Source organism: Olea europaea, chromosome 18 (genome assembly GCF_002742605.1).
Source record: "Olea europaea var. sylvestris chromosome 18, O_europaea_v1, whole genome shotgun sequence".
In the NCBI taxonomy this organism is placed as follows: Eukaryota; Viridiplantae; Streptophyta; class Magnoliopsida; order Lamiales; family Oleaceae; genus Olea; species Olea europaea.
Window position 1 is genome coordinate 28626022 of NC_036254.1, and position 11417 is coordinate 28637438.

An 11417-nucleotide genomic window follows, 5' to 3' on the forward strand; every position below is an offset into this window, starting at 1 on the left:
ACTAATTAAGAGACAAAAGATGCTCATCCCTCGTTTCAAGATCTCAAAATCTATAAAAAGAATGTGAACGCTGGTTGGATGAAGAAATAAAGTAACTTATTCTCTGATTATAATTATAATCTGGATTACTAGTGATTTAAAGCAACAATCATTACTGAAAAAGTTATTTCTTTTGTTCAGTATTAATTATTGTAGTACCTTTTTCTTCTTTTTTTTCTTTATTTTTACATTTTACTTTTTCCTTAATTTAGTTTCAAAATGAAAATTAGCTAATTCTTCGACCAATTTTGTTAGTTTAAAAAACACGTAATTAGACAAAATCAATATCAACTATATATTAATAAAAGACTTTGAATAACGTATGTTTGTCTCATGACTTCATCTATTGAAATCACGATAACGACAACCTTTGAAGATTTTAACATATTTAAATTGTTGACAAATCTGCATGATCTACGCATTATTTGAATTTTAATCAAAAGATTCCAATACAAGAAAATACTAGGTATTTACGTGAAGGACAGATATGCCTTATCCATGATGTGAAATAATCAACAATATTTTACATGAAAATGAACAAAAATATTAATAAAGGTTAATCTATCTTATCGTCGTGTAAAGTCAAGAGCGTAAAAAATACGAGAGAATAACTCTTCATCCATATACAAGAAAAGTGAAAAACAATACAATATAATATTATTTAATTAGTCTCGACACCAAACACCAATATTATCTCGACCTAAAAAGACGTCGCGTCTTCAAACATATTGAGATAAAAAATGTTAACTTAGAGCAGTTATTAGTGAGGATACCGGGACTATCTTATGATTTTTCTTGTCACTGCATCGCCTTCTTTTATCCTGATCGAGATTCACAGAGAAAGATTATGAGAAAACTACGAATATAATGAAAATTCTAATTATCCTTCCACTTTAAGTATCAATATTTTCAATATATATTGCATGTGGATTGATGTCGAGCAACCTTACAATAATCTATTTTTCAAGATGAAGAAGAATTATTTTTGTCCATTTTGCGGGAAACTTTGAAGATTTTCAACATGAATAAAATAATTTACTGTTTACAAAAAATACATTGACATATGGTTAAATATTTCAATTTCTAATCTAGGCATCATTCTAAAGTTTGGAATAGGAATATTGTTTCATGACTTTTATTGTATAAGAAAAATGATATCGAAATTCGTTATTGATTTCCATGTTAATTTCGTGGATAATGATACTGAATTATCAACTGTACTGAATTAAGAATATAATAAAATTCTAATTATCAATATCGATATTTTGCAAGACGAAGAATCATTTTTGTGCATTTTGAAGGAAACTTCGAAGATTTTCAACATGAACACCACCCTTAATCAAAGCCAATACATAATTGCATCTTCATAGTCATAATATAACTCAAAAATTTGTTTGAAACTTATATTAAGACATGCAAATTTTTTATTTGCCATAAATATTGGTCTAGAAAAATTGAGATTCAAAATGATATTATTATAAAATGGTTTTAGAAAACATTGAAAGCCGTAGCTCTAGTAATTGTGAAAATTCTTTATTCCTATTAAACAATAATTTAAAAATAATCAAAACTAATAAAGAACAAAAAGTTTAAATACTAATTCAAATTTTCATTTTGTATTGAATAATAATTTTAAATATTAAAACATTCAACACTAATAAAGCACAAAAAGTGTAACAGAAAATCGGTAAATTAAGTCCACTATGAAATATTTATATACGTCAGTTTTTAAAGTTTATAATATGATAATTATTAAATACTATATTGTACAAACTATGATTTATTTGTATATTATCCTTTAAACTTTTACAATCATGTATTGATTAACTCTTTATTCTTTGCTAACCATCCATTATCAAATAATTTACGGTTTAGAACATATACATTGGCATATATTAGATATTTCAATTATTAAATTTAGGCATTATTCTAAAGTTTGGAATAGGAATAATGTTTCATGTCTTTGTTGTATAAGAAAAATGATATCGAAATCCGTAATTGACTTTCATGTTATTTCGTGGACAATGCTAATGAATTATCGATTGAAATTTGTTCATGACTGATAATAAAACGAAATTTGATTTGACTGGTTAAAAACTTGTTAGGCATAACATATTTTTGAACCTCGTCGTTTTATTTATTTAAAACTTTCAAATTAACTATTGTTTTTTAGATATGTAATCACTTGAAGTTGTAATTTGTTTAGAAGCAATACTCTTATTTCACTTGCTAGTAAAATTGTAACTGAACATTTTATCAAGTTAAAAGAACAAAAGAAAGGGTGGAAAAGCAGAATAATCCCTTTATTTATTAGTAGTTTCCTATAAAAGTAATAATTTGAGAAAAGGTCAGCTTCTCAGAATCCCACCGTGTCCCTGTGTCAGTCAGCTGTGGGAGGCAGAAGAGCAACTTCCTAGCAAGAGGCTAGTGACATTATCATCAGAATATTACAAACAAAAACCTGTTCAAACTTCAAACCCAATTCTTGATTCTCGGTGTCCCTTCAGATATATTTTATTTAACCAAATTATACTAGAGAAAAAAGATTAACTGCACATTAATTTCTCGATATTGTTATTCCTCATCCATCTCCAATCCAGTACTTTCAGAGCCCATAACCTGCCAAATGGGAAAACTAACAGCAAAATTCATCGCCGCCGTCTTTGTAGTTTGCTTGTTTTTAGCCATTGTTTCAGCTCAGAAACTCGATACCTTCAGTCGAGAATATGGGCCTTTCAATGAAACACACTTCGATATTTTTGAGGTTGAAAGGCCTGCTACTATTAGCAATGATGCCCTTCAGGTGACTCCAGATTCAGCTTCGTCGGATTTCAATCTGACTTATAATTCAGGCAGAATCCTCTACAAACAGCCCTTTAAGCTCTGGGAAGGTGATATTGCATCATCCAGAGAAAACCCGGTTGCATCTTTCAACACTTCCTTTCTTATCAATGTTTACCGGCCAAAAAATGAAACTCCCGGCGAAGGTTTGGCTTTCTTGATCGCGCCCGATTTAAACTTGCCGCCCAACAGTTACGGTGAGTTTCTGGGCCTTGCGAATGCCACTACCGACGGGAACGACACCAATCACCTGGTTGCGGTGGAGCTTGACACCTTCAAACAGGATTTTGACCCTGATGACAATCATGTAGGTATCGACATCAATGGCGTCAGATCTTTAAAAACTGAATCTTTAACACCCCACAATATCACAATAGCTCCAGAGGGTGCTAAGTTTTACAACGTGTGGGTGGATTATGATGGTGTTAGGAAGTTCCTTGCAGTGTACATAGCAGAACAGGCTGAGAAAACTGGCCCTTCTCCTCCCAAGCCTAGCTCGAGTGTTATCAGTGCAAATCTGAATCTGCGAGATCATCTAAATCAGTTTTCATATTTCGGGTTCTCTGCATCTACAGGGAATGCTACACAACTGAACTGTGTGTTGAGGTGGAATTTGACTATCCACTACTTTTCAGAGCAAAAACAGCCATGGTTGAAGATAACTTTAGGAGCTGGAGTGCCTATTTTGGTGCTCCTGATAATGGGAGCAGTGGGATTTGGATACTATTTACGCAAGCGGCGAATGGCACATTGTAATTCGAACTTGGCAGGGGCTCTCAAGAGTCTTCCCGGTACACCTCGAGAGTTCAAATTCATGGACCTGAAAAGGGCTACAAACAGTTTTGACGAGAAGAACAAGCTTGGACAAGGAGGATATGGAGTTGTATACAAAGGGTTTCTGGCTAACGAGAATCTGGAGATTGCCGTCAAGTGGTTTTCCAGGGAGAGTATCAAGGGACAAGATGATTTCCTGGCTGAACTTACCATCATTAATCGCCTTCGCCATAAACATCTTGTTAAACTTCTGGGTATGTCTCATCTAACACTAAGATTTTATCAGCCAATTTTGTGTTTCTGGCATTCGATTCATTGATTATTATTCAATTTATTCTACACTGCAGTATTAAATTGCTCTGTCAATTACCTCAAAAGGCTAGCTAGATGCAGTAAACCAGATTTTCATCGCATCATCGGTTGTTCAGATTAATTAACCATTTTCTTAGATAACTTTCTTAGCAAGGAAATTAACAATCTCAACCAAATGAATTTCGTAGGTGCAAGATTTCTAGTCATTTGGAATCTAACAAGATGAGCAAAATTTAAGATAGAATAGCCCACCATGGTTGAGGGAAACATGAATACAGGAACGCCTAATCTATTTGAATTTTCACAATACGAAAATAAATGATGAACAGAATTACTTATTTTTGTTTTGGTTACAGGATGGTGCCACAAGAACGGGAAGCTTCTTCTAGTGTATGAATACATGCCGAATGGAAGCCTAGACAAACACCTGTTTTCAGAGCCCAACATAGAGCCACTTGGATGGAGTCTTCGATATAAAATAGTTTCTGGGGTAGCCTCAGCCTTGCATTATCTCCATAACGAGTATGAGCAGAGGGTGGTACACAGAGATCTTAAAGCTAGCAACATCATGCTCGACTCCGACTTCAATCCCCGTCTAGGAGACTTTGGCCTTGCAAGGGCGCTCGACAACGGCAAGACCTCATATGCCGAGGCTGAGGGAGTGCTGGGCACAATGGGATACATTGCACCTGAGTGTTTCCACACTGGAAAAGCCACACAACAGTCTGATGTCTTTGCATTCGGGGCGGTCTTGTTGGAAGTGGTATGTGGTCTACATCCCGGAACCAAGATTGCTGGCTTCCAGTTGTTGGTCGACTGGGTTTGGTTCTTGCATCGTGATGGGAGCTTACTCGAAGCAGTAGATCAGAGATTGTGTGACGAATTCGTCGCAGAAGAAGCCGAGAGGATTCTGCTGCTGGGATTGGCCTGTTCACATCCTATTGCTACTGAAAGGCCTAAAACACAGGCTATACTTCAAATTATCTCGGGAACAGTGCCAGTGCCGAATGTTCCACCGTTCAAGCCGGCTTTCATGTGGCCGGCTGCCGGGCACACGGATTTCGATTCGAGTTCAGTCAATACGGCATCAATTACAACTTCACATTTCGGTTCTGGTTGGAGTGCACAGGATCTTAGCAGGGAGAACTATACTAGAAACACAGACTCTTTGGTGTAGTTTCTTTTAGAAAAAAACTAATATTACCAAGTGCATTCTGTTTTCCTTTTCCCTCTAATTTCTTATTTTCAATTTTGTTGTTGTAGTTCCATTTGTTGGATATCCTGTTCTTTGGAGTCTGTTGTCGTCTTTTTTAATTGGATTTGTTCATTAAAAGAATGAATGGAAGGAGGAATAGGCAGTGTACATTGATATTGGTGGTGTCATACAGTTGTATTTGTTGTAATTGAATGTTACACCTATAATGGAAGGAGAAATATTAATCTGATTTCTTAGTCTTACTATAGATATTAATCTTTAATGTCTTATTTTAGATTAAAAGAGCATCTCTGATGGAGCTATGGATTGCTCTAAAGCGTGTGCAACATTACGTCAAAATATTACACGACAATGAAAAATGAGGAGAATGTCTAGAACATCCTCCACTGGACGTGCTAGACATCCTTCACTTAGCATCCGTTTGTTTCTCATTTTTGGAAGAATGAGAATGAAAAATATAGTTGTTACGAGCCCATATAAGAGATAGAAATTCAAATTTGGTAGTTTGATGTAGTGGATAACGGTTATATTTTTTATTTTAATTAAGAATGAATGGGAACCAAACATGGACTTAGTTTTTTATAGTTCATTTTCATTGGAGGATATGTCAAAAAGGCCCTCCTCTTTAGTTGTGCATCTTCCTCTTTAGTAAAATTTGATCATGACTTTTCTTCTTCGTCTTCTTGAGCATTAAGAGTCATTTAATGACTATGCAGAACAAGAATTAAATTATTAAAGGTTGAAAGAGGATATTTGGCATGCATACTTGTTGATGGTTGAAATTGTTACTGCCTAGCATCAAAATAAAAAATGGAAATTCTCTAGATCTGCAAAATAAACAGTTCCATTAGTTTTGCTATGTAGTTGAACTGCAAGGAGGTCGATCATCGTACGAATTTCAATGCTTAAGATAATTGAATTTGATACATGGAATATGTCGATGGAAGTATGGAATAAAATTTTTCAAACCCCTTAAATGAGGGTATTTTTTTCCTTTATAAGAAGAAAAAAGTAATACTAATCATTATTTTCAACTTTCAACGTCACTTATCTCAAGTTTGTTTAGTCTGGTTCGTGGGTGGGTTCGGTCAATGGTAATTGTAAATGACAGTATGTCAATTTACATTATGTGACATTTGTCAACCTCACTTATGTGGAGTTCGAATTAGTCTCATTTGTGGGGTGGTTTCATTCGATGGTAACCAGAAATGATAGTACGTCAATTTGCATGTCATAACGTTTGTCAGCTTTTCACAACTTACCATTTTACAAAAAATATTACACCGAGCCTTTATTAGAAATCAAGTCGAACAAAGTTACAGACCTAGTACTTTTAGCTCTAAGTTATTCAGTTATTGTTGACTTTAACTTTTATTCATTACTTTGCACGAATGAGGTTAGCTATGGCTTCCAAGCTTAGGTTATTTTCTAAGTGATGCTCGAACTCACATATATTTTTTATTCATCGACTGACATTTTTTAATTGGACTAAACAGTCGACATATTTGGAACATCTTATCTTCTTCAAGATAGGCTTCCCGACAGAAACAAGGTCATAGAAGCTTTTCAATTGTTTAAGGAGTCGAATGGTATTGCAAAAGATCCCCAATAGTAAATAAGGAAGCTATTGTTTATAATGTTGGACTCATGAATAATTGAAATGAATAGGTAAAATCAATAAAAGAAAAATCAGTTTTAATTTCAATACCTGATTTGTTGACTTAAATCTTTGAGCAGTGATTCCTGATTTTTTAAATTTGACATACCTGATATAATTGAGGGATGAGATTTCTTTTGAGATTTGAGGATTGAAAAAGACGTAAAATCAGGAAGACAGGATCCAAGAGTCGAGTCAAAACAATAACAACAATAATTTCAATCATTCTTTACTATTTGTCTCGAGGGCAATAATATCACTCACTACTTCCTACGAACCCTTATAAAAATTACTTTTATATTGAAGCCAGATGAGCATTGCTCTAAACTTTATTCAAAGCAGCTTCTGATCCCTCAATCCGAGCAGCATCTCTTTATCATCCGAGGGTCAACTTTGAATCCCTAGCGAGATAAAAAAAAATTGAAACCCAAGGTTATAATGCTTTTGGAGAAAATATTAGGCATGACCAAATTGCTCCTCAATGCAACTTATTTGTTAAGGTGCATTCTATAACATCAAACCATTTTAATAAAGGGTAAAAAAAAAATTAAAAAAATTGCCATTTTACCGTTTAACACTATTCAATAACACGTTAACAAAATTTACTTCTGACTACAAAAAGATACAAGAAAATGATAATGTGAGAGTGAGAGTCAAGAGTTTACTTAGAGTCTGTTTGGTTTGAATTAAAATATGATTTTAATTTAAGTTAAAGTCAAGAAATCAACATTAATACTCTTTCATAAATTCCAAAACTTTTCAATCACATATTTTAAAAACTTTTATCACAATCTATTAAAAAATCTAATTTTTATCCCCATCAAACACCATTTTATACCGTTAAAAAAATACTTAGCCCTTGAGATTGATTTTTGTCAAAAATCACTTTTTTTACTCATTTAACCATGCATTCTCCAAAAACAGTAAAAACAAATAAATAAATAATTATGATAATAATAATAAAAATTCTCTGCGTTTCCCGTAACTTTTTTTCACTTTTCAAAACACTTTTTCCCTCTCAAGCACTTATTTCTAAAAAATATATTAAAAGATATTGCCATATTTTAATATATTTTTTAATTTTTCGATGCTTTTACATTTTTCTAATACAGTGCAATATTAAAACAATACACCATAATCGACCTCAATAAAATCCCTCCTAAACATATCCTCCTTAATCGTATTCCTCCTAATTGTATCCTCCTTAATCCTATACGACGGATCAAAAGTGCCCTAAACGTATTAAACCAAAGTTTCATTATATTTTTCTTTTTTCGTTTTTTTCTTTTTGGAATCTTCGTTTTAATTAAAAATGTTCTCAGAGAACTTTCTTAATATGCAGAATTAACTTCATCAATCTCAACCAATTCAATTTCTTAGGTTCAAGATATCTAATCACTTGTAATTGAAGAGAATGAGCAAAATATAAGATAGAATTACCCACTATGGTCGAGGAAAATAATTGATAAGAGAAAGAATTTAGAAGAAGTTAAAATCTCCCACCAACTCGACCATGTTGGCTCATGGCTGGCATGCCATGGCCCCTTCAGGAAACCAAGACACTTTTTGGCCCACTTTTCGGTGGCGGTAGACTTTCTATCAGCAGCCCATCATGGTGGTTTCCATGGCTGAGCTGGTGGAAATGGAGGAAACTTCCTTTTTTTCAACTTTCATCCCCATCTTACATTCAATGTTGACTTGTAACACCAACAATGTAGGATGCACATGGTTAACATGTCATATTTTGTGTCATTTTTGCAAAAACTTTTAAGCCCCTGTTTGGTAAATCTAGATTTGAATCTAAATCAAAGTTGTCAGATAATTTTAATTACATATTTCACGAGACATAATTTTTCAGCCACATATTTCAACAACTTTTTATCATCAAAATTTACTAAAAATATGATTTTAATCCTCGTCAAACGATGACTAAGGTACAAAGAGTCGAAGAGAAAATAGAAGATTATTTTTCCGTACCGGTCATAATAGAATCTTGAAAGCATGTTCCACGAGAGTTCGATCTGGCATTAGGCAATATCTTCAAAATGTTTTGATCATTTTCCTAACCTCGTTAAACAACTTCCTAACCTCTTTGAATTTAGCTATGTTAATTTCATTTATCTAAAACATTAAACTATCTGTTATACAAAAAGATTTATTTAAATCTCCAACGCACTTTTCAAAGTCAAATTCATTTTTTTGAATAAAAGCCAGCATCAAATTGTCTTCATAAGTGTTATGATGGTTGAATGAATCACAAGGTTCGTGCTCTCTAATATATGTACGTCCACTGACATTATTTAAAAAAATAACTTGTTAAAAAATTAAAAATAATATATTTATTTCTATTTATATCTTTAAAACCTAAAATGAATATTGGATATCATAGCTATCTTATCATCAAAACTTCGTAATTAGATTATAAGAAAAAACATTTTATAAATTGCAATGCAAAATATGCAATCATATATGATAAAAGAATTACCAGTCTTCGCCACATGTTCTTGATGATGACTTCCTCATTTTGGTCTTTCTCCTCAAATATTATAAGTTGCGAAATTATTTAGACAATAATTGTCAAAATTGTTCTCTCATTTTCCAGTTGCCAATTTGACCAATGTATTGTTTTTCAAATTTGACTGCTATTTAATATCTAAAAATTGAACGTGTTATCTTTAATTAAAATTTGAAGCTAATCCATGTTTCATCCTCATTTTTTAAAATTTATTTTTTTAAAACTTATTTTTCAATCAAATAATTTATGGGATCCATAACTTTTTAACCTCATATTTTATCAAAATTTACTAAAAATTTAATTTTTATCTAAATTAAACAGGGATTAAATAATTAAATGTTAGAACTTATTGATGATATTTGTTCAACTTCTTCCTCCAAGTTAGCAGGGCCGGTCTTGTGATCATGGGGGCCCGAGGAGAATTCCATAAATTGGGCCCTCAAAATCAACATAAATCAAAATCCAACGGTGTACTATACAATCAATTGCTAACTTAAAATTTAATGTAAAAGACATTTTAAAAACATTTGAATTATGGGAGGATTCTTTTACTTTAATTAATGGGTTTTACCCAAAAAAAAAAAGGAAATGGAAAAAATAATTTTGGGCCCCCTTGAAAAGCTGGACCTGAGCCAGCGGCCTGTTGTGTTGGGAATCTACTTATACATGCACAGCGGAATTTAAAATAATTTTCGATTCCCACCAAGAATCGCCTTTGTGTTTAGATAGAAATTGTGATAAGATTGTACCTTTTCCAGATATGCAATCCTTTTGCTTTTCTTTTCGTTCCACAACTTTGATTCGCCACCACAACTGTCCAATTGTCCAGCCTCCAACGGTGATCCACACAGAGAATATGATTGCAGCCTCTAGGGTTTTCTCTTGTGCCAGCAAGAATAATGAAAACCCCAATGGACCTCAAACTCTAGTTATGTATTTATATAAACTCAAATAGGCTCGGCCCGGTCCGGTCCAATAATTAATTAATCCAATTAATTAAACCCGGTCTGTGAATTAATTAATCCAATTAATTAATTCAAAAATATAAATAACAAATCCAATTAATTAATTTATCCAACGATTGTTAAATTAACCAATTGGCAATTTGCAATCTTCCAATTCTCTTTTGTGTTTGACCCATTAGGTTCCCGACCACGATACTTAACGACGTGAAATATTATTTTGACCTAATCAAAAATTGATAAATTAAAACACCCTTTTAATTTATCGTCAATTCACATTCCGTCCCTGATTGACATCTAGCAATGTGTCAGGGCAATACATGTGACGGGAAATGTCACGTGGTATGACAAAACCAAATTCGTTCGTTTACCGTGAAACTATAATCCCTTCGTCAATATGATCCGATCAATTACGAGATATGGAGTTGTGTCAATCTCGATTATCGATCATATCTTTCACTCCACTATTAAGTCAATATAAATCGAAAACTCCTTTTCGACTTATGAGTACACCTTGGCCAAGGATTTCATCATTGACTTAATTGAATGAAACGCAGATCATAATCTCCTACTATCCAAGAGTGACGAATCCTTTATTGATCAATCACAACCTTCATACGATTCTTGACGTACCCGAACGATGTCGTATTAGCGGCCCTTTTCAGAGCAACATCCAACACCGCCAAAGTATGACTGTCCTCATATAAGGTACCATGACGACCTCAAGTCAAAGGACCAATTTCACTACCGAACGTTAGAGATTAACCACTGACACTCAGATAGTTATCCATGTGAAATCTCTCGACGGGTCTCCAATGTTTTGTTCTATAACAAACATCCACGTGTTCATTTAAGTATCACCACACTTTAACTTTAAAGATCAGCTACTTACTTCACAAGTAAGAAATGCCACACGTGATGGTCTATCCGTAATAACGATATCCGTATCTCGTTATTACTTACGACCACGGATGATTTAAGATTCAATCAGATGTAATTTGTATCTCACAATCACAACTCCTTGTGATTAACAAATTACAAATATTTGAACCCACGGACTCTATTATTTATTTAATTGTCTATTAATTAAATAATAGATCT

General features: G+C 33.3%; 1 protein-coding gene across 1 annotated transcript; it reads left to right on the forward strand.

Moving 5' to 3' along the window:
* The first annotated feature begins 2407 nt into the window (after nucleotides 1-2407).
* Nucleotides 2408-5411, forward strand: LOC111368065 (probable L-type lectin-domain containing receptor kinase S.5). Its single transcript, XM_022989251.1, has 2 exons — nucleotides 2408-3908; nucleotides 4323-5411. The coding sequence occupies exons 1-2, from the start codon at nucleotides 2666-2668 to the stop codon at nucleotides 5141-5143; spliced, it is 2064 nt and encodes a 687-aa protein (XP_022845019.1). The 5' UTR covers nucleotides 2408-2665; the 3' UTR covers nucleotides 5144-5411.
* The last annotated feature ends 6006 nt before the right edge of the window (nucleotides 5412-11417 follow it).

Bases quoted from the DNA above. Each gene is read 5' to 3' on its own strand.
- LOC111368065 (XM_022989251.1), top strand. From the start codon at position 2,666: ATGGGAAAACTAACAGCAAAATTCATCGCCGCCGTCTTTGTAGTTTGC. The intron at 3,909-4,322 runs GTATGTCTCATC...TTTTGGTTACAG, and splicing joins ACATCTTGTTAAACTTCTGG to GATGGTGCCACAAGAACGGG.